The sequence below is a fragment of the Sus scrofa genome, chromosome 15, assembly GCF_000003025.6.
Source record: "Sus scrofa isolate TJ Tabasco breed Duroc chromosome 15, Sscrofa11.1, whole genome shotgun sequence".
NCBI classification, from domain to species: domain Eukaryota; kingdom Metazoa; phylum Chordata; class Mammalia; order Artiodactyla; family Suidae; genus Sus; species Sus scrofa.
In genome coordinates this window covers 669,805-689,216 of record NC_010457.5, presented here as the reverse complement: position 1 = coordinate 689,216, position 19,412 = coordinate 669,805, and the positions used below count along the sequence as shown (strand labels likewise).

At 41.0% G+C, this 19,412-nt stretch overlaps 1 protein-coding gene across 1 annotated transcript in view; it reads right to left on the bottom strand.

The window, feature by feature from the left end:
- The window catches only part of NEB (nebulin), a 219,945-nt gene that overhangs the window by 76,915 nt on the left and 123,618 nt on the right, over positions 1 to 19,412 (bottom strand). Inside the window, 16 exon segments of the mRNA XM_021075466.1 lie at positions 4 to 108; positions 215 to 319; positions 1,624 to 1,935; positions 2,403 to 2,510; positions 2,636 to 2,737; positions 2,933 to 3,031; positions 3,877 to 3,981; positions 5,423 to 5,734; positions 5,835 to 5,939; positions 11,076 to 11,180; positions 11,527 to 11,730; positions 14,066 to 14,377; positions 15,677 to 15,784; positions 16,389 to 16,493; positions 17,465 to 17,668; positions 18,784 to 19,095. Coding sequence (XP_020931125.1) covers positions 4 to 108; positions 215 to 319; positions 1,624 to 1,935; positions 2,403 to 2,510; positions 2,636 to 2,737; positions 2,933 to 3,031; positions 3,877 to 3,981; positions 5,423 to 5,734; positions 5,835 to 5,939; positions 11,076 to 11,180; positions 11,527 to 11,730; positions 14,066 to 14,377; positions 15,677 to 15,784; positions 16,389 to 16,493; positions 17,465 to 17,668; positions 18,784 to 19,095 — 2,703 coding nt within the window.

Here is a 19,412-nt window from a genome sequence, read left to right as displayed (position 1 = left end):
TACGTCACTTTGATTGACTGAGTTAATCTTGGCCAAAACAACCGCAGGAGGATCCACCACACTTGTAAAGTTAGGATAGTTGGCAAGAGCATCTTTTTTATATTTTATCTGTAAAGAAATAGAGACTGTTAGGACAGGTGTCCCTACAGGGTACCTATCCCCACACGGCAGGTAAGGAGACCAGCTTTACCTAAGAAGCATAGGCTTTGTGTACCTGATTCACCATTTCCTGGTTCCTGGTCACCCTCACATGGTCCACAGAATCCAGGGGGATCCAACCAATGCCTCGGAGCCACTCCAGGTCAGCTTTGTAGACATTCTGAGAGGAGGACAGGAGACACAAGGCAGGTGTAAATTACCCAGACACAGGATGACAGACAGCAGATTAGAAATAATTTTTTTTCAGAAGCTCTGAGGCAGTCTCTGCAGTGCTATTGTTTCATTGATTCAGTCATGATTTTACCTGTACACCTGAGCAATATTTCTTGAGACTGTTCCTAAGAATGAGGAACTATACAAGGTGATTTGAGGAATATGGATTCAAGAGGGTGTCTGAGTACAGAGAGAAGTCATTTACAAAGTGGACAGTGGGAAGCACTGAGTGCAACGCCACTCCAATGCTGTGGGAGCTTCACTTGTGAGCGTAAGAAAAGGTTTTACCAAGGAAGTTAGAGGTGGACTTGGTGTAGTCGTGTAGAAATATGTGGGGCATGAAGACTAAGTACAGGAAAACATACAAGTAAACACATACGTATCAGAGGGTAGGGGGAGGCATGTCTCCCCTCCCCCCACTGTCTGGATTCTCTCGGGCCACCCCATACCAAAAGAAGGGGAGCTGCTAATCTGATCCACGATGACCATCCTGCTGCAGCAACTGGTGAGCTGGATGTCCAAGTTCAATACCTATGCTACAGGCAGTCTTTGACTTCCTGTTTGCCTTTGGAGAATGCCTAGAAGACCCAGGCAGGGTTAGCTCCTTGGCACACCTGAACATGATATGGATGCACTGTGTTTCCATTCCCTACAGACCACTGGTGACAGGTAGAGATCCTGATTCAGGCTTCACAGGAGGTGGCCTGAGATATATTCTCTACTCCAGCTTTACAAACCTCTGCATGAGGGATTCTGGGCCCTCAGGCAGCTCATCAGTACTTTGTGTCTTCTTTGCTTTGATTGCTTGCAAGCAACTCCTTCATAAATACCTTGAAGAAGTGAGACTTGGCAAAACAAGAGGAGGCATGCCCAGGTCTTTGATGATATTACTAATTAATCTTGCCAAGATCCCAGCTTAATCCTAACTCCCACCCAAGCCAATTATTATTTTAAATCAGTTGATAATTTTCCATGCAAATGTGAGGAGCTGTTGATGGCAGAGATGGTACAAAAGCAGCAGATTTTTAAAAAATTCAACTGAAGTTGTTTAGAAATGCACAGCCAGTAGGCAAAGCAGTCCATCACAGCTCCTAACCTTTCTCTACTTCCTTTCTAGCCTCAGTTCCCGTCTGGGAGCAAATTAAATAGTTCAAGTTCCAAGTTTCAGTGACTGGTGGTTTCAGGATGCTGCTTATGATTCTCAGAGTAGACCATACATTTCTAGATAATTAAGAAACAAAAATCACTTACATCGCTCTGCAGGTCGTAGGCCTTCCTTGCCTGAATAACATCATTTTGGTCAGGGTGACATGTCCATTGATGCAGGTAGTTGCGGTAATCAATATCACTGACCAGGATCTGCCCCTCCTTGGCTGCCACCACCGACACCATATCAGGAGGTATATTTATTTTGGCCTTTGTTTTATGATAGTGCTCTTTGTATAGTCTGTCATTCTGAATCTGGCCTGCGTGCTCAAACCAAACCAGCTTAGGGTCATCTCTCATCGTTGGAACACCAACGTAATGACCTTTCTGCTTGACGTGGTCAGCTTTGTATTTCAGCTGGTGGGAAGAGGAACAGAGCTTCCATCAGCTTTTACAGCCACACAAAACAAAAGGGGCTTGAAATATTGGCAAATTCTGTCCCCTAGTTTTGTTACCCCCCCAAGAATAAATATCAAAAAACATGGAAATAGACAGATATGAACAACTATCCATTTTAAACTAAATAAAATACTTATTTTATATTTCTGGTAATATTTTATTTGAAGGCCTAGAGTTTTTAGAGAAGCAGGGAACAGAAGAAAAAATAAAGAATGCAGACAATAGTTTTTCAAGAAGCCAAGAAGAAAAAGAAGATGAAGAATGCCAAAAGTCCATGGGGAAAGGACCAGAAATTATTCTGACGTGCCCCAGCCCGGCCAGGTCTGCCAGCCCACAAGGAACACTCCACCATGCCTTAGCACAACTGGGCTCCTGTGTGGGCAAGGTCCAGATTTGCAAAGTGCATTCAGATCAGAATACATTACCTCGCTCTGAACATCACTAGAGTGATGGGCATGAACAAACGGCACAGCATCTGGAGGCAAAATGTAACCAGTGGCTTTTTGTTTCTCCCAGCTTTCCTTGTAGAGATACTAGAAGACAGAGAGCCACGACAACGGGTTATACCGAGGGGTCAGAATGGAGGGGTGAGTCTCCTATGGTTATATTATGGTCCTCTGCCCACACACAGTATCACGTATCCAGGTAAAATCCATACCTGGTCCAGTATCCGGGCTGCCTCCTGGGCAGCGTGCAGCTGAGGGGTTTCTGTGAGGGTGTACTTTGATTTGGTGTCGTTCCAATCTTTCCGATATTTAATCTAGAAACGAGAGGCAAGCAGGTAAGTTCCTCGATGTTAAGAAAACAACGTTGTCCAAGCAAACGCTAGCATCAGTCATCTCAGTGATGACAACTGATGCCTCAGACAAAAACTTCACGCTGAGTGTAAAGCAGTGTGAAAGCTTTAGAAATCGCATCGTCCCAACTGGGCAATTTTAGAAAGATATGTACTTACATCATTTAGGATTTCACCGCTCTGTTTCGCTGTCACATAATCAACTCTGTCATCCACAGGGGTAAAGTTGAGAGTTTCTATTTTCGTGCGATATTTTTTCTGCGGGAAAGAAAATAACTTTGAGACAGTTGTAGTCTCTGGTCCTGTATGAGCTGAGAAAGATACACTGCATTTCAGGACTTTTCTCACTAGAAGCAGAGAATGTCATATTTCAACAATACCCTCTTGGCAACTTGGTTTTCTTCTTAGCATTTTTAAGCATTTTATTTATTTTTTTATTTTAGTATTATTTTTTTGTCTTTTGTCTTTTCTAGGGCCACACCTTCGGCATACGGAGGTTCCAGGCTAGGGGTCTAATCGGAGCTGTAGACACCAGCCAACACCAGAGCCACAGCAACACAGGATCTGAGCCACATCTTCGGCCAACACCACAGCTCACTGCAACGCCAGATCCTTAACCCACTGAGCAAGGCCAGGGATCGAACCCGCAACCTCATGGTTCCTAGTTGGATTCATTAACCACTGCGCCATGACGGGAATTCCCTAAGCATTTTATTTTTAACAAATGGGTTGACTTCTTATACCTTCCACCGATTTTAAAGCAGCAGGTTTGCTTAGCTCCCAAAGTCATGTAATGTATCATTATGTGTACTTAATGCATTTTTTTCTGTTGGATCAACTTCTCTCAGGTGTATTGCTATTGTTGACAAAAGAGGCTCTCCATTTACACAATTCCAAGCATTATTAAGTAAGCTATATATTATGGGTGTGGTCCCATGCTGTGATAGGGACAGTACGGGATATTTTGAAAAATGTACATCTGGCTTAAGTGACAGCCATTAAAACTTAAAATTGCTAATAGGGCATGACTGCGTTTTGGCTAACGTATTTTTGTTCAGTCTCGTGGGAAATATGCTGAATGGCAGGATAAGGTCTTAGAATACCTCACTGAAGATATCCGCAGCATGTTTGGCATGATTGACAGAAACAGAATCACTTGGCATCCACCCAATCCCACGCAACCATTCCAAGTCGGCCTTGTAAATAGCCTGTGAAAATAAGAGCAGGAGGAAGTTGGCGACTCTGGTCATGTTTATTCCATCCATTGGTCGGATGGAGAGATTCAATTTAAGAATGACATACTGGAGCAGGAGGAACATTAAATAAGTAAATTAACCATGAGGCCAGGTGGTATGACAAACTGGGGCCATATTTTCTACTTCAAGAGGGTTAGCCTCAATTCAACTCCAGGTTATTGTTGCTAAGGGGTAATACATGTCCAGAACTGCATCTTCTACTTTTTTCAATAAAAACAGGAAACCCTAGGTTTGCATACAAAATTCCCTGACTTAAAAACCTTGGCAAACTAACTCAAAATTTTAAATACTGTGTCAGTTAAAAAAGCATTATCTATGCCTCCATTCTTTCCATGGACTGCCAATATTTTATTTATGATTTAAACCTCTGTTGCTAACTTAAACTCTATAGCAATAATATTTTCACAATAGTTGTCTTTAACCTGATATAATTAAGAACTATATACACACTACCACTTGTGTTTTGTTTTTGTTTTGTTTTGTTTTTGTCTTTTTGTTTTTTCTAGGCCTGCACCCAGTATATGGAGGTTCCCAGGTTAGGGGTCTAATCAGAGCTGTAGCCTCTGGCCTACATCAGAGCCACAGCACCTCAGGATCCAAGCTGTGTCTACAGCCTACACCACAGCTCATGGCAATGCCAGATCCTTAACCCACTGAACAAGTTCAGGGATCGAACCTGCAACCTCATGGTTCCTAGTCAGATTCGTTAACCACTGAACCACTCCTTTTTTTCCTTTTTGTGTCTCCACCTGTGGCACAAGGAAGTTCCTAGGCTAGGGGTCAAATCTGAGCTACAGCTGCAGCCTATGCCACAGCCACAGCAACACTGGATTTGAGCTACATCTCCAACCTATACTTCAGCTTGTGGATCCTTAACCCACTGAGTGAGGCCAGGGATCGAACCCACATCCTCAAGGACACTATATCAGATTCTTAACTTTCTGAGCCACAATGGGAACTCCACCACTTATTTCTTGATACAAAATCTGATCCTTCATGGCTCTGGTGATTTTGATACTATACTATAAGGTCTAACCAACACCAAATTCTTGGCTGTATAAAGACATGAAGGGATTGGGAGCTTGGGGTTAACGGACACAAACTATTGCTCTTGGAATGGACTAACAATGAGATCCTGCTGTGTAGCACTGAGAACTATGTCTAGATACTTACAACGCAGCACATTGCGAGAAAAAATTATGTATACATGTATGTGTAACTGGGTCCCCATGCTGTACAGTGGGAAAAAAAAGTGTTGGGGGAAATAACAATAAAAAATAAATTAAAAAATAAAAAAGACATGAAGTGATGATGCGAGGTTTTAACAACATAAACTTTCTGGAAGTCACAAGGACATGACAGAAGAGCTCAGGCTAAAATGCAGGGCACTCACATCGCTTTGCAGATCGTAGGCTTTCCTGGCCTGAATCACGTCATGCTGGTCAGGCAGGCATGTCCATTGGTGCAGGTAATTGCGGTAATCAATGTCGCTGACCAGAGCCTGGCAGTTTTTGGAATGCGTGATGGAAAGCATGTCCGCAGGGCTCTGGAACTTAGACTTCCATTTGGCCCAGTGCAGCCGGTACTCCCTTTCATTCTGAATCTTGCCAGCTATGAGGGCCCAGCGGATCTTGTTGTCATCCCTGGCTGTGAGGGTCCCCACGTAGTGTCCTTTCTGCTTCTCATGGTCAAGCTTGTATTTATACTGGAGATGGAGAAACAAGACAGATGGGTCACAGTAGGGCTCTCGATGCACCTCGGGCATTGGTTTGAAAAACTGAGGCGTTAGATGAGGCCACACTTACGTCACTGGCAATCTCCCTGGAGGCCTTGGCAGCCTGGATGGGGATAGCATCCAGCCGAACATCACAGCTCATCTTCATCTCATCCCAACCTTCACGGTAAATTTTCTGAAGAGGAGGAAAAATAGGGTTATCATTCCAGATTCACACCTACTAACCACTCCAAGGGTTCAAGTAGAATTAGTATCACAGGGGTATGGTTCTGACGTCTCAGAGCCAATTTAAAAAAAGAGAATAGGGGAGAGAATAGTTCTGTACCATTGAACACGTGTACAAAATCATGTTTGGAATCCAAAAATCTGAGCTTGACAAGAATTTTTTTTTTTTGAATTATAACATCAATGTAGTTGCTCATGGTTTAGGTATTATTACTACTTATATAGGTGTATTCACAGCATGGGGATACATTTAAATTCAGATATTAATGGGCCACTATTGAATTTAATTTCTTTAATTCAATAATTCTGTTTAATTCTCTAATTCAATTCAGTTTTGTAATCTTCAGGATTATAAACTTTACATTTGTGGGTTTTTTTCTTTCTATATGGTTTCTTAGGTCTTCTAATACTATTGATAATGCCAATTGTTTGGGAATGTTAAATCATCTTACTGAGGCACCACTGAATATAATGGCCATTTTCTAAGTATAGCACCTTTTTGCGTATAAATAGATATCCAATGAAGTGGTGGGTGATTTACAGAAAATTTGCTAAATATATGTTCACATTTAAGTGGATACATTCTGTACTGATAATGTACTGATAAATTAAATATATATAATTTAAATATATATCTCACACCTATCACACTAAGGGAGATTGAACAGGGCAGAAAGAAGAAATGAATTTCAATTACTGATAGTTTCATAGCTTTTGTATATTTGAAAAATGAGTGCTTAGATAAATTTTGTCCTTGTAAAATGGACAAGTTTTGAATGGATTTTCATTCAAGTTTTTGTATGAATTTTGAGTAGGCCTATTTTAACATTTGACTTGTTTTCTGTAGCAAAAAGTGTTCCCCACATTTAAATATAGTACATTAGAGAATATTTAATGCAAATGTATAACCATGTTTTTATTTTTTGTTTTATTACATATATTGTTATGCAATTTTTTTATTATGTAATATTTTTATGTGGTTATGTGTGTGTGTGTGTGTATCCTTCTTCTCAGGCCAGACTTGTTCTACACACAGGAGAATCCCTGTGATCCACGAAAGTGGTCCCTTTCTTGAACTTGCTTAAACTGTGTAGTTAGCTATGTAACTTATTTCTCTCATTTATTTAAAAAATTTTTATTACTCAATGAATTTAGTACATTTATAGTTGTACAATGATCATCACAATCCAATTTTATAGGATTTCCATCCCACAACCCCAGTGCATCCCCCCACCCCCGAACTGTCTCCTTTGGAAACCATAAGTTTTGCAAAGTCCCGTGAGTCAGTATCTGTTCTGCAAAGTTTGTTCTGTCCTTTCTGTCCTTTTTTGCAGGTGCCCTGAGGTTTTGACATAAGAGTCTCTCTCTATATATGAGATTGTTTTAAGTTGTTGGCCTCTTAATTGCAAGTGCATCTCCAGTTTCCTGCATTTGTACCCACCTCGTCTCATGATTTCTGATTTTGGTGGCATAATTGTGCATGGATGATTTCGTATCTTTACAGTATATATACCTTTACTGGCGAGCCTTGTCATTTGCGGTATTTTTGTTTCCTGTTGTGGGCTTTTCTTTTCTGCCTAGAGAAGTTCCTTTAGTAGTTGTTGTAAAGCTGGTTTATTGTTGCTGAATTCTCTTAGCTTTTGATTTCTCCTTCAACTCTAAATGAGAGCCTTACTGGGCAAAGTAATCTTGGTTGGAGGTTTTCTCCTTTCATCATGTTAAGTATATCATGCCACTCCTTTCTGGACTGCAGAGTTTCTGCTGAAAAATCTGCTGATAGCCTTATCGGGGTTCCCGTGTATGTTATTTGTTTATTTTCCCTAGCTGCTTTCAAGATTTTCTCTTTGTCTTTAATTTTGGTCAGTTTGATTAATACGTATCTTGGGGTGTTCCTCCTTGGGTTTATTTTATATGGTACTCGTTGCACTTCCTGGATTTGAGTGAGTGGTTCCTTTCCCATGTTAGGGAAGTTTTCGGCTATTATCTCTTGGAATAGTTTTTCTGTCCCCTTCTCTCTTCTGGCACTGCTATAATACAGATGTTGGTGTGTTTAATGTTGTCCCAGAGTTCTCTGAGACTCTCTTCATTTGTTTTCAATCTTTTTTCTCTTTTCTGTTCCTCATTCATAATTTCCACTAATCTGTCCTCCACCTGGCTTATTCGTTCTTCTACCTCCTGTATTCTGCTGATAGCTGCTTCTAGTGAATTTTTATTTCAGTTATTGTATTTTGCATTTCTTCTTATTTAAGTTTTATATCTTGTATCTCTTTGGTCAGTGTTTCCTGTAAGTTATCCATCTTTGCCTCCAGTTTATTTCCAATGTCTTGCATCATCTTCAGCATCAATAGTCTAAAGTCTTTTTCCTGGAGGCTGAGAATCTCATCACTTAGCTGATTTTCTGAGGTTTTTCCTTTCTCCCTCATCTGAGTTATACTTCTCTGTCTTTTCATTTTTATAGGTTTTTGGTGTGGTGACCTTTTTACACCTAATAGAGTTGTAGCCTGTCTTACTTCTGGCGGCTGCCCCCCTTGTGGCTGAAGTTGGTACAGGGGCTTGCTGTAGGCTTCCTGATAGGAGGGACTGATGCCTGCCCACTGGTAGGTGGAGCTGATTCTAATCCCTCTGGTGGGTGGGGCTTTGTCTCTGGATGGGATTAGAGGGGCTGTATGCCTGGGGGGTCTTTAGGCAGCTTACTGATGGGTGGGGCTGTGATCCCACCTGGATTGTGGCTTGCCCTGGGGCTTTGCTGATGGGTGGGGCCAGATTTTCCCAAAATGGCCACCTCCAGAGAAAGGCGTGCTGCTGAATATTCCTGAGAGCTTTGCTTCCAATGTCCTTCCCCCACAACAAGCCACATCAGCCCTGCTTTCCCAGTATGTCCTCCAAGAACTGCAGTCAGGTTTGACCCAGATTCCTATGGAGACATTGCTTTGCCCTGAGACCCAGTGCATGTGAAAATCTACATGCACCTTTTAAGAATGGGGTCTTTGTTTTCCCCAGTCCTGTGGAGCTCCTGTGCACAAGCCCCACTGCCGTTCAATGCCAGATGTTCCAGGTCTCTTTCTCCCAGTGCCAGAGCCCAACACATGGAAGTTTGATGTGGGCTCAGAACTCTCACTCCTGTAGGTGAGTCTCTGTGAACCAGTTACTTCCCAGTCTGGGGCTTCCCACCTGGGAGTATGGGTTGCTTATATAGCATAATCACCCCCCCTGCCTCTTGATGTGGCCTCTTCTTTTTCTTCTGGAGTAGGATATCTTTTTGAAAGTTTCCAGTCCATTTGGTTGAAGATTGCTCAGTATTCAGTTGTAAATTTTATTGTTTTTAGGAGAGAAGTTGAGCTCCAGTCCTTCTATTCACCATCTTAATCCCATCAAGCCTTATTTCTCTCATTTTATCTAACAGACTTCTAAATTCTCTTCCTTTTCCCAGGCATATAATGATTTCTTTAAGAATTATCATTTCATCTTTTTCTTTCCAATATTTATTTCTTATTCTTACTCTTAGGTAGTTGTTTTGGCTTGAATGAGAAACTTAATCATTTAGTGAATGCAGTAAATGTTAAAAAATGGTAATGCTAATAATGGGCATCCTAGTTTTACCCCTGACTTGAATGAGAAGCTTACTTACTGAGGATGAGCCTGGCTTTGATTTTTAAGATTTATTCTTAGTCATGTCAAGAAAGTACTCATTTATTCTTATTTTGCTAAATTTTATTTTTGAAGATAAGAATGAATATTAGATTTGGTTACACATCTTTTCTTTTTTTTGGGGGGTGGGGGTTTAGGGCTGCTCCCATGACATATGGAAGTATTCCCAGGCTAGGGGTCAAATCAGAGGTTTAGCTGCCAACCTACACCACAGCCACAACAAGTCCAGATCCAAGCTGCCTCTGTGACCTACACCACAGTTCATGGCAATGCTGGATCCCTGACCCACTGAGTGAGGCCAGGGATCGAACCCATGTCCTCATGGATACTAGTCAGGTTTGTTACCACTGACCCACAATGGGAACTTCACACATCTTTTCAAATCCAAAAAAATGAGCATGTGATTGTTCTCTTTTGTCCAATTTACGTTATTAGGTTTCTGAATATGGAACTTTCTTGGCCTTCCTGAATGAACCCTAGTTGATTACATCATATTTTCATGTACTACTGAATATTTCATTTAAGATTTTCCCCGTTATTACTGGTCTACAGCTTTTACTTGTGGAACTATCTTTGACAAGTTTTGATAACGGTGATGGATTTCCATCTTTCATTAGGCTCTTTGGTAGCTTATTTCTTGAAGTGTGATTTCCCCTGTGAAATTATCCAAGTGTCCCTGACATCAGAGAGGAGGGAGGGTCTTCAATAACCCTTTTAATTTCTTTTTTCTTTTCTTTCTTTCTTTTTTTTTTTTTAGGGCCACACCTGTGGCATTTGGGAGTTCCTGGGCTGGGGGTGGAATTGGAGCTGCAGCTGTAGGCCTACACCACAGCCACAGCAACACCTGATCCCAGCAACACCCCAACATCTGTGACCTATGCTGCATCTTGCAGTAACGCTGGATCCCTAACCCACTGAGCAAGGCCAGGGATAGAACCCGAATCCTCACGGACACTACGTTGGGTGCTTAACCCTGAGCCACAACAGGAACTCCAACCCTCTTAATTTCTTTCAATATGTTTTTATTCTTTCTCTGGGGTCAATTTCACTAATTTACAATTTCCTTAAAAATCCCCTAGATATCTGGGTTTTAAAATTAATTTGCACAAAGTTTTGCAAGGAATTCTCATAATTATTTTGTGTTCATCTGAATCTGTTGTGAATTTCCCTTTCTTGTTTGTGTGTCTCTTCATTCCTCTTTGTCCTTATTTCCTTCCCTCTTTGGTCATGTTGACATTGCCTCACCAGTACCTGGCCTTGCCCAGTGACTCAGAGCCAACGATCTTGCCCTCTCTTTCTCCCAGTCAGAAACTGATGTGGTGGAGGAGTGTCCTCCTTAGCCGGTCAATCTTCTCTTGGCTATGAAGAATTCCCTAGTGATATCTTGCTAAAAATCAGGTGAATTTCCAAACAAAAGGGAGTCTGTTGAGGTACTTACATTGCTCACATTGAGGGCGTTGGCTCTAGCAAGATTAATTTCTGGAGTATCAGGCATTATGTGGACTGAAGTTTTATCCTTGTCCCAAACTTCTCTGTACTTTGGCTACAGAAAGAACCAATCACAATAAAATCACTTCACAATATGTAATTTTGCTGGTTGCAGTGCACAACTTTCGATTTTTCTGATCCAAAGTCTTTTCATCTTAAGGTAAAAATTTCCAGAATCTTTTCACATAAGTTACTCAAATTTGATATGACATCTGTATTAATACCTTTTATTAGTCCTTTGCATTGTTGTTTAAAATTAATAAGCAGCAACAAAACAGTAAGATTTTACTTATTAAAATCTTTGTTACCATCAATATTATCTTAAATAGATTAAAGGTCAATTATTTATCATTTCTTTATAACAATGATTTGATTTTAATTTAAAGAATAACGTGACTTACAATACTAATATTTTCAGCATTCGACTTAGCAAGGACCACTTCGGGTGTGTCAACAATACTTGTATACTTGAGTTTGACCACAGGTGTCCGATAGACACTGTCTCGTAGGATCTCCTGGGCATTTTTGACTCTCAGTACTTCGGGTGACCCTTGGGGCATCCAGCCAATACCACGCAGCCACTCCAAGTCAGCCTTGTAGAGGGCCTGGGAAAGAAAACAAAGATAGGAGAGACAGGGTTTTTTAAACTGTGGTACAGAGAGCAAGCAGTTTTTCATGTCACATTTTATCTTCCACAGAAAGAATAAAGCTGAGTCTGGGCCTGACAAACCTAATTCCTTATATGCACAGAAAGATTTGTTCTGCTTTGTTTTCTGTGGCAGGTTATGGGGTGGTGTGTCTGTTGGGCACCTATGTACATTCTAGGAGTCAGCATGATGCAGGAGTGCTCTGCTTGGGGGATATGTGGAAGATTTTTGAACATTTTTTTTTTTGTCTTTTTGCCATTTTTTGGGCCGCTCCCGTGGCATATGGAGGTTCCCAGGCCAGGGGTCCAATCGGAGCTGTAGCCTCCAGCCTATGCCAGAGCCACAGCAACGTGGGATCCGAGCCGTGTCTGCAACCTACACCACAGCTCACAGCAACGCCGGATCGTTAACCTACTGAGCAAGGGCAGGGACCGAACCCGCAACCTCATGGTTCCTAGTTGGATTGGTTAACCACTGCGCCATGACGGGAACTCCAGATTTTTGAACATTTTGATAATCATCACACTAGCCAATGTGAACTTTTAAGGCAATAGTAATAGGCTGTCCAGTAAGTTTGCCACACAGCAGCCAGACGGATCTTTATGAAATTCACCATTTAAATCTGATGTCACAACATCCCTGAAACTTATGGCTTCCCATTGGTCTTAGGATAAAGACCAAAATCTTAACATAGATTAGAAGTTCCTACCTCTTCTTCCAACCTCATAAGGAAGGTGCTTCCTTTTACCTGTGCATTCTGCCCACACTAGACTTTCAGCCAGTGGTTTGCATGCAAGCCCCTTTGCATACATTGCTCTTCCTGCAAGGGTACCTCTTGTGTCTTTTGTCCAAAACCAACTCCTCCTCTCCTTTCATACCCCTAAGTCTGCACTTCCCTTCATAAGCTTTCTTTACCTCACTTTTTCATAGAGCCATGATCATTCTCTCAGTCATCCCATTTTTACTCATAGTTGCTGGTTAACATCTGTTTCCTGGTTATCACTGTGAACTTCTTAAAGTCAGGATCTTTGTCTTGTTCTTCATTATTCATCATTGTACCTCTGGTGCTCAGCACAATGCCTGGCACATGGTATGTTTAACAATTATTTTTAAAGGGATAATTAAGATTGGGTTTTCTTTTTCTAAGATAGCACTCCCCTTCGAATTAGGATTTGCATTTTCTTGGCTGTTTAAACCTGTTTTCTCAGAGATATGTCAGTGGTTAACCAGACGAGATTGTTCTATGTGAAACACCAGTTTTTAATTTCTGTTTTTAAGTACACGTGCTGCCCAGGCCAGCATACCAGTTATTAATTTCATAAAAAACCACTGTGTTCTTCAGAAATCTATTTCAGTAATTATTTAAAAGGATACAAATATCAAGCTAAAAAAGGAGTAAGGGGAGTGAAAATGTAGGAAAATTTTTACCTTAATGGAGAATGTTATGTGCTTTAGTGTGTACAATATGATGGATCCCAAAATTCAGAAGAAGAAATTCTTGAAGAGGCTTATATACAGATTTTAAAGCTTCCCTTCTCTAAGAACTTGATTGATATGCATCCCTTAATACACTAATGTGGTTACAGTTAATGAAGAGATTGCATTTCTCTAGAAACTGGCCTAAATTCACCAGCAGGCAGTTCATTTCAAATGATGGACATACTTTTCTAAAACAAACTCATGCATTATGAGAAAGCATCTACTGAAGCTTGTAACCAAGTTCAGATAATTAAATGAAGGTATTAATTCTACACAAGAAACAAACATCTAGATGGAATTCATCATTTTCAAAAGATGGAAAGGGCAGAAAGTATGAGATAATCTAAAAATACTTTAGGTAAATTAATGAAACATCCTGTTGTGAAGAATACCAAGGTAAGGGAAACTAGTGAGTATGCAGCATATGCTGCTGAACTTTTAATTCAATTTCAAGGAAGTCAGTCCCGGTGATTCTTCAACTCTTCAACTAAAGAACTATGCAAATGCCTCTGTTTAATAAACTACAAACAGTGCATACAGGGACAAATCTACAGAAAAAATTCTGGCAGCACTAATAACAATAAAAATGAAAACTTTCATTCATTACCAACAGTGAAAATGAATAAACCCAGCAGTAAGGCATGGCATTAACAGACCCGGTAAAACACTAAAGGGAAGGCTTAGGTAGGGAGAGTTGTGTTTTCTCGAGCACTGGAAGGGGTGACTGGGCAAGGCCATGGAAGGCATTCTTCCTGGGGAACAGGCCACCCGTTAGGTACCACAGTTGACACTCACTGCACAAGCAGCAACTTACATCACTCTGCAGGTCGTAGGCTTTCCTGGCTTGGATCACATCATTCTGGTCAGGAAAGCAAGACCACTGGTGTAGGTACTGGCGGTAGTCCACGTCGCTGGCTAGTGCCTGGCCTTCTTTGGCAGCATTGATGGACACCATGTCCACTGGGATGGTGATCCTGGCCTTGTGGTCATTGTAGGCCTTTTTGTAGAGTCTGTCGTTCTGCATCTTCATCACGTTTGCCGCCCAGACCAGTTTAGGGTCTTCCTTGGCACTGCGGCATCCGATGTAATGACCCTTCTGTTTCTCATAAGCAGTTTTGTATAGATACTGGTGGGTGTGAACAGAAGAAAGAAGAGTTGTTTCTCCAAACTCACTTTTTCTAGACAGCCTGCTCAAATAACTCCATCTCTCTTATGTTACCCTTTGGTGGGGAGCACTGTTTTTCTTTAAATTTATACTATAAATTTTAGACTTCTTGATACAATGGTTTGTCTTCTACATTTATATGCATAAAAACACTGTGAACACCGCAAAGGCAAGAACTGTGCTTCTGGATTAGCCCTCAATATAGGATGGTCCACTGTTCCCCAAATTTCAGTCATCCTTTGCCATTCTCACATGTTTTACCAAAAAACACCTGCACTTCACATCTGACTTTGTCAACCTAATTCTTTATTTAGATAACTCTTTTTTTTTTTTTTTTTTTTGGCCATGCCTATAGCATGTGGAAGTTTCCAGGCCAGGAATCAAAACCAAGCCACAGCTGAGACCTGAGCCACAGCAGAGACAATGCTGGGTCCTTAATCCACTGAGCCACAAGGGAACTCCAAAATAAATATATTTTAAAGTGTAAACTTAAATTTTTAAATTTTTTTTTTTTTTTGTCTTTTTGACTTTTCTAGAGCCGCTCCCACAGCATATGGAGGTTCCCAGGCTAGGGGTCCAATTGGAGCTGTAGCCACCAGCCTACGCCACAGCCACAGCAACGCAGGATCCAAGCCACATCTGCGACCTACACCCCAGCTCACAGCAATGCTGGATCGTTAACCCACTGAGAAAGGCCAGGGATCAAACCCACAACCTCATGGTTCCTAGTCGGATTCATTAACCACTGTGCCACGACAGGAACTCCAAACTTAAATTTTTTATTTCAAAATTTATAATCCTATTTAAATGGGAAAAAGCAGTATTTTTCTAGAACACATTAAAAACAAACATAACAAAAAAATGCTTGTCCATGTGCTGCATAAAATTATCACAGGAACCACCTATGCATGCTGCACTTTAAGAAATAATAGACTTCTCTGCAAGTGCTTATAATTAACTGATACTGAGAAGAGATTGAAAAGAAAACCAAAATCTGTGCTTAAACATATGAAGAGCAGAGCCAAGCAGAGAAATAAGAGGGTCATCAAATTGTTGTGAAAGCTATTCTTAAATTTGGGATTTTAAAGCAAGACGCTAATCACATGACCTTCATTTAAGTATAAATGACTTTCATTTAAGTATAAATGACATGACTTTCATTTAAGTATAAATCCTGGGGAATTAAGTTAAAGATTAGTAGTAACTCTATGTGTGTCTGTGGTTAGTGTTTGTTAAGGCTGGACAAGGAGGAGCTCTTACATCACTGGCAATATCCCTGGAAGCTTTGGCATGCTGGATCCCGATGGCATCTGCTCTCAAATCATAACCTGTCATCTTGACGTCTTCCCAAGCTTGCTGATATTGTTTCTGTAAATGGAGGTTGCAATGCCACAGTCAATCCGAAGAGGGAGCTACTGAGTCAACATTACTGATGTGCTCAAGACTACACATGAACAGTTAACACTGAAAAATTAATCTCCCCTTAAGATTTATAAAATAGACTGGTTTCACATTGAACCTAAGTTTCAGTGTGTGTGTGTGTGTATATATATATATATTTTTTTCTTTTTTTTGGCTTTCTAGGGCCGCTCCCGTGGCATATGGAGGTTCCCAGGCTAGGGGTCAGATTGGAGCTATAGCTGCCGGCCTGCACCACAGCCACAGCAACGCAGGATCTGAGCTGCATCTGTGACCTACACCAGAGCTCACCACAATGCTAGATCCTTAACCCACTGAGCAAGGCCAGGGATCGAACCTACAACCTCATGGTTCCTAGTCGGATTCGTTTCCACTGTGCCACAACGGGAACTCCAATATCTCTATATTATAAACACACACTCAGGTGTGTGCGCAAACACACACACTTATTAAAGACTAAAAATAAAAGGAACATTAGGGAAATGCCTTTGCTAAATGCTCTCTGGAGCATATTAACAAAAGGTTTGGTAAGGCAGAGGATATTGTGCCTTACGTTGCTGATCTGCATGGCGTTGATCTTGGACTGCAGCATCAGTGGTGTGTCAGCTGGTATGTTCACGTTAGCCTTCTCTTTGTCCCAGGCATCACGATACAATGGCTGGTAAAAATGAAAAACAAAGGATCACTGGCTAGTAAGTAAGCCAATCACCACGTGAATAAAATTACAGGTACAATTAAAGGTTCTTTTTCAATGGGTTCAGATATAAATGTAGAATTTTGTTTCCAAGTAAAATTTTGTTTTCATCTCCATTTGTATTTAGAAGGTGCCCAAAGTGACTTCAACAAGAAGAGTACATTCATGTGTGATATAATATATATTTAAAATGAGTCAGAAATGTGGTGGTGGTAAATTGATCCTCTTCTATTTATTCACATGCAATTATCTGGCAGGTAAGCCTGCATTGCAGGTAACTGTGATAATTCACATTGCTAATCAAGTTCTGGCTTACTTGGACTAAATAACTATCATAATGTCTAATACTGGGGCTACTTCTGGACTTTTCAACTTACTTCATGGTTGAATAGCAAGAAAAAGGTGGGTTTTTTTTTTTTTTTTTTTTTTTTTTTTTTTTGGTCTTTTTAGGGTTGCACCCTGGGCATATGGAGGTTCCCAGGCTAGGAGTCAAATTGGAGCTACTGCTGCCGGCCTACACCATGGCCACAGAAACTTCCAGATCTGGGCTGTATCTGCGACCTACAACACAGTTCATGGCAATGAGCGAGGCCAGGGATCAAACCTTCGGCCTCATGGATACCAGTCAGATTCGTTTCTGCTGAGCCACAACAGGAACTCCAAAGGTGGCAGTTTTGTGATCATGGTGTTAACTGGTGGACCTCAAAATGTGTTCAAAGTGTACATCAGAGTCTATGGAACATGAAGATGCCTGCCACACTTACAGTGACCAAAGAATTATCTAAGCCAATGAAATGCGGATGCTGTTAATTGGCTAAATGAAATTCTACCTGGTTACATGCATGTTCAAGATTCTAACCCTGGTGTCAGCAAAGTTCACAGTTATGGTTCTTACTAGACCTCAAATTGTCTGAACAGGTCATCAACTGACTTACCTCGCTGATCTGTACAGAGTTGATCTTTGCCAGGATGACTTCAGGGGTATCAACTATGCTGGTGAATTTGAGGGCCTCAGGCCTTATGCGATACAACCTTTCATTCAGGAGCTTCTGGGCATTCTTCACTCTCATCACTTCCACGGAACCCTCTGGCAACCATCCAATACCCTTCAGCCACTCCAGGTCTGACTTGTAGACATTCTACAAGAAGGAGAGTACAGAAGCGTCAAATGTGCCTATGATGCCAACAAACCACACTTAACTCACTTTTACTTAAATCAGCTGAGGGCCAGTCCCATGACCTCAAGGATCAATTTTTTTGTTTGTTTGTTTGTTTGTTTGTTTTGTTTTGTTTTTGTCTTTTTAGGGCCACACCCACAGTATATCGAGGTTCTCAGGCTAGGGGTCGAATCAGAGCTGCAGCTGCCAGCCAATGCCACAGCCACAGCAACGCCAGATCCGAGCCACGTCTATGACCTACACCAGAGCTCATGGCAACGCCAGATCCTTAACCCACTGAGCAAGGCCAGGGATCGAACCTTCATCCTCATGGATACTAGCTGGGTTCATTAACTCCTGAACCATGACGGGAACTCCCAAGATTAATGTTATATGGTAATATTTGGGTATTAAATCTCTGGCACACATCTCTGGGGGAAGCGCACAGTATCCTACAGGAACTGGAGCAGGGCTGACAAGTGGCACTTATGGAATGACAGACAGCAATGGCACATAATTTCGTTTTTATGCAAAACTGAGTTGAGCTTCTGTGTGTTCACTACTTGAAAAATGCCTTTTATGGGAATAACATCGGTAGGAATTTGGAAGAAATATGCTTTTTATGCAGTAAGGGAATAACATCTGTAGAAATTTGGGAGAAAAAGTCCTTACATGCATATGTAGAGAGGAAAAAAATACATATCTATATTTGTACGCACCTCTTCTCTTTCTCTCTGAATGTATTACTATAAAATATACATATATATTTTCTTCTATATGTGTCAGATAATCTTGACATTTAATATTTCCTTATGCTTACATCTCTTTGTGACATTTAGATAGCTGATTATCAGGACAACTGGGATTGAACTTTTCTGCCTAATTACATAAAATGAGAGTGATTTTCACCTTGATGAGGATTCCTTGCCACACAAGAAGGAATCCTCTATAAGATAAAAAATGTTCCTAAAAACTCTGCAGAAATACAGAGTATGTTCGATTCTATTAAGATTACTGTTTAAATGACATCCTTAGGGAACACACTGATTAAACACACAGAACCACATCTCCCCAGGAGTCCAAGACAGGGTACGCACATCGCTCTGCAGCTCATAGGCTTTCTTAGCCTGGATCACGTCGTTCTGATCTGGAAGACACGTCCACTGGTGCAGGTAATTGCGATAATCAATGTCGCTAACCAGGACCTGGCATTTCTTGGCCTGAACAATGGACATCATGTCCAATGGTGTGTTGTGAATTCCTTTGGACTTCTCATAAGCTTTCTTGTATTCTCTCTCACTCTGGATCTTGGCAGCGTGTATAGACCATACCAATTTAGGGTCATCTTGCAGGGTGCGGAAACCCACATGGTGGCCCAGTTGCTTCCGGTAACCTTCTTTGTATTTGTACTAAAGTTGTGTAAAATCAGATAAAGAGACAGAAGAAAATAATGCATGAAGAAGACTTTGCATTAAATGTTTTCAGAATATTTTTTTAGCCTTAATGTAAATTGGCTCAACATTGGCTGTCACTAGTAGCTCACTTTAAGGAAATTAGGGCTATTTTAGATGGTTTCATAGAGGGAATGAGCAAATCAGGAGGGAAATAGTATGGTGATCAAGAGTAATAAAGAAAATAACATTTACTGAGCAATCACTGTATAGAAGACACTGTTGCGAGTGCTTCAAATTTATTAGGTTGATTTATATGAAATCGCTGAATTTTT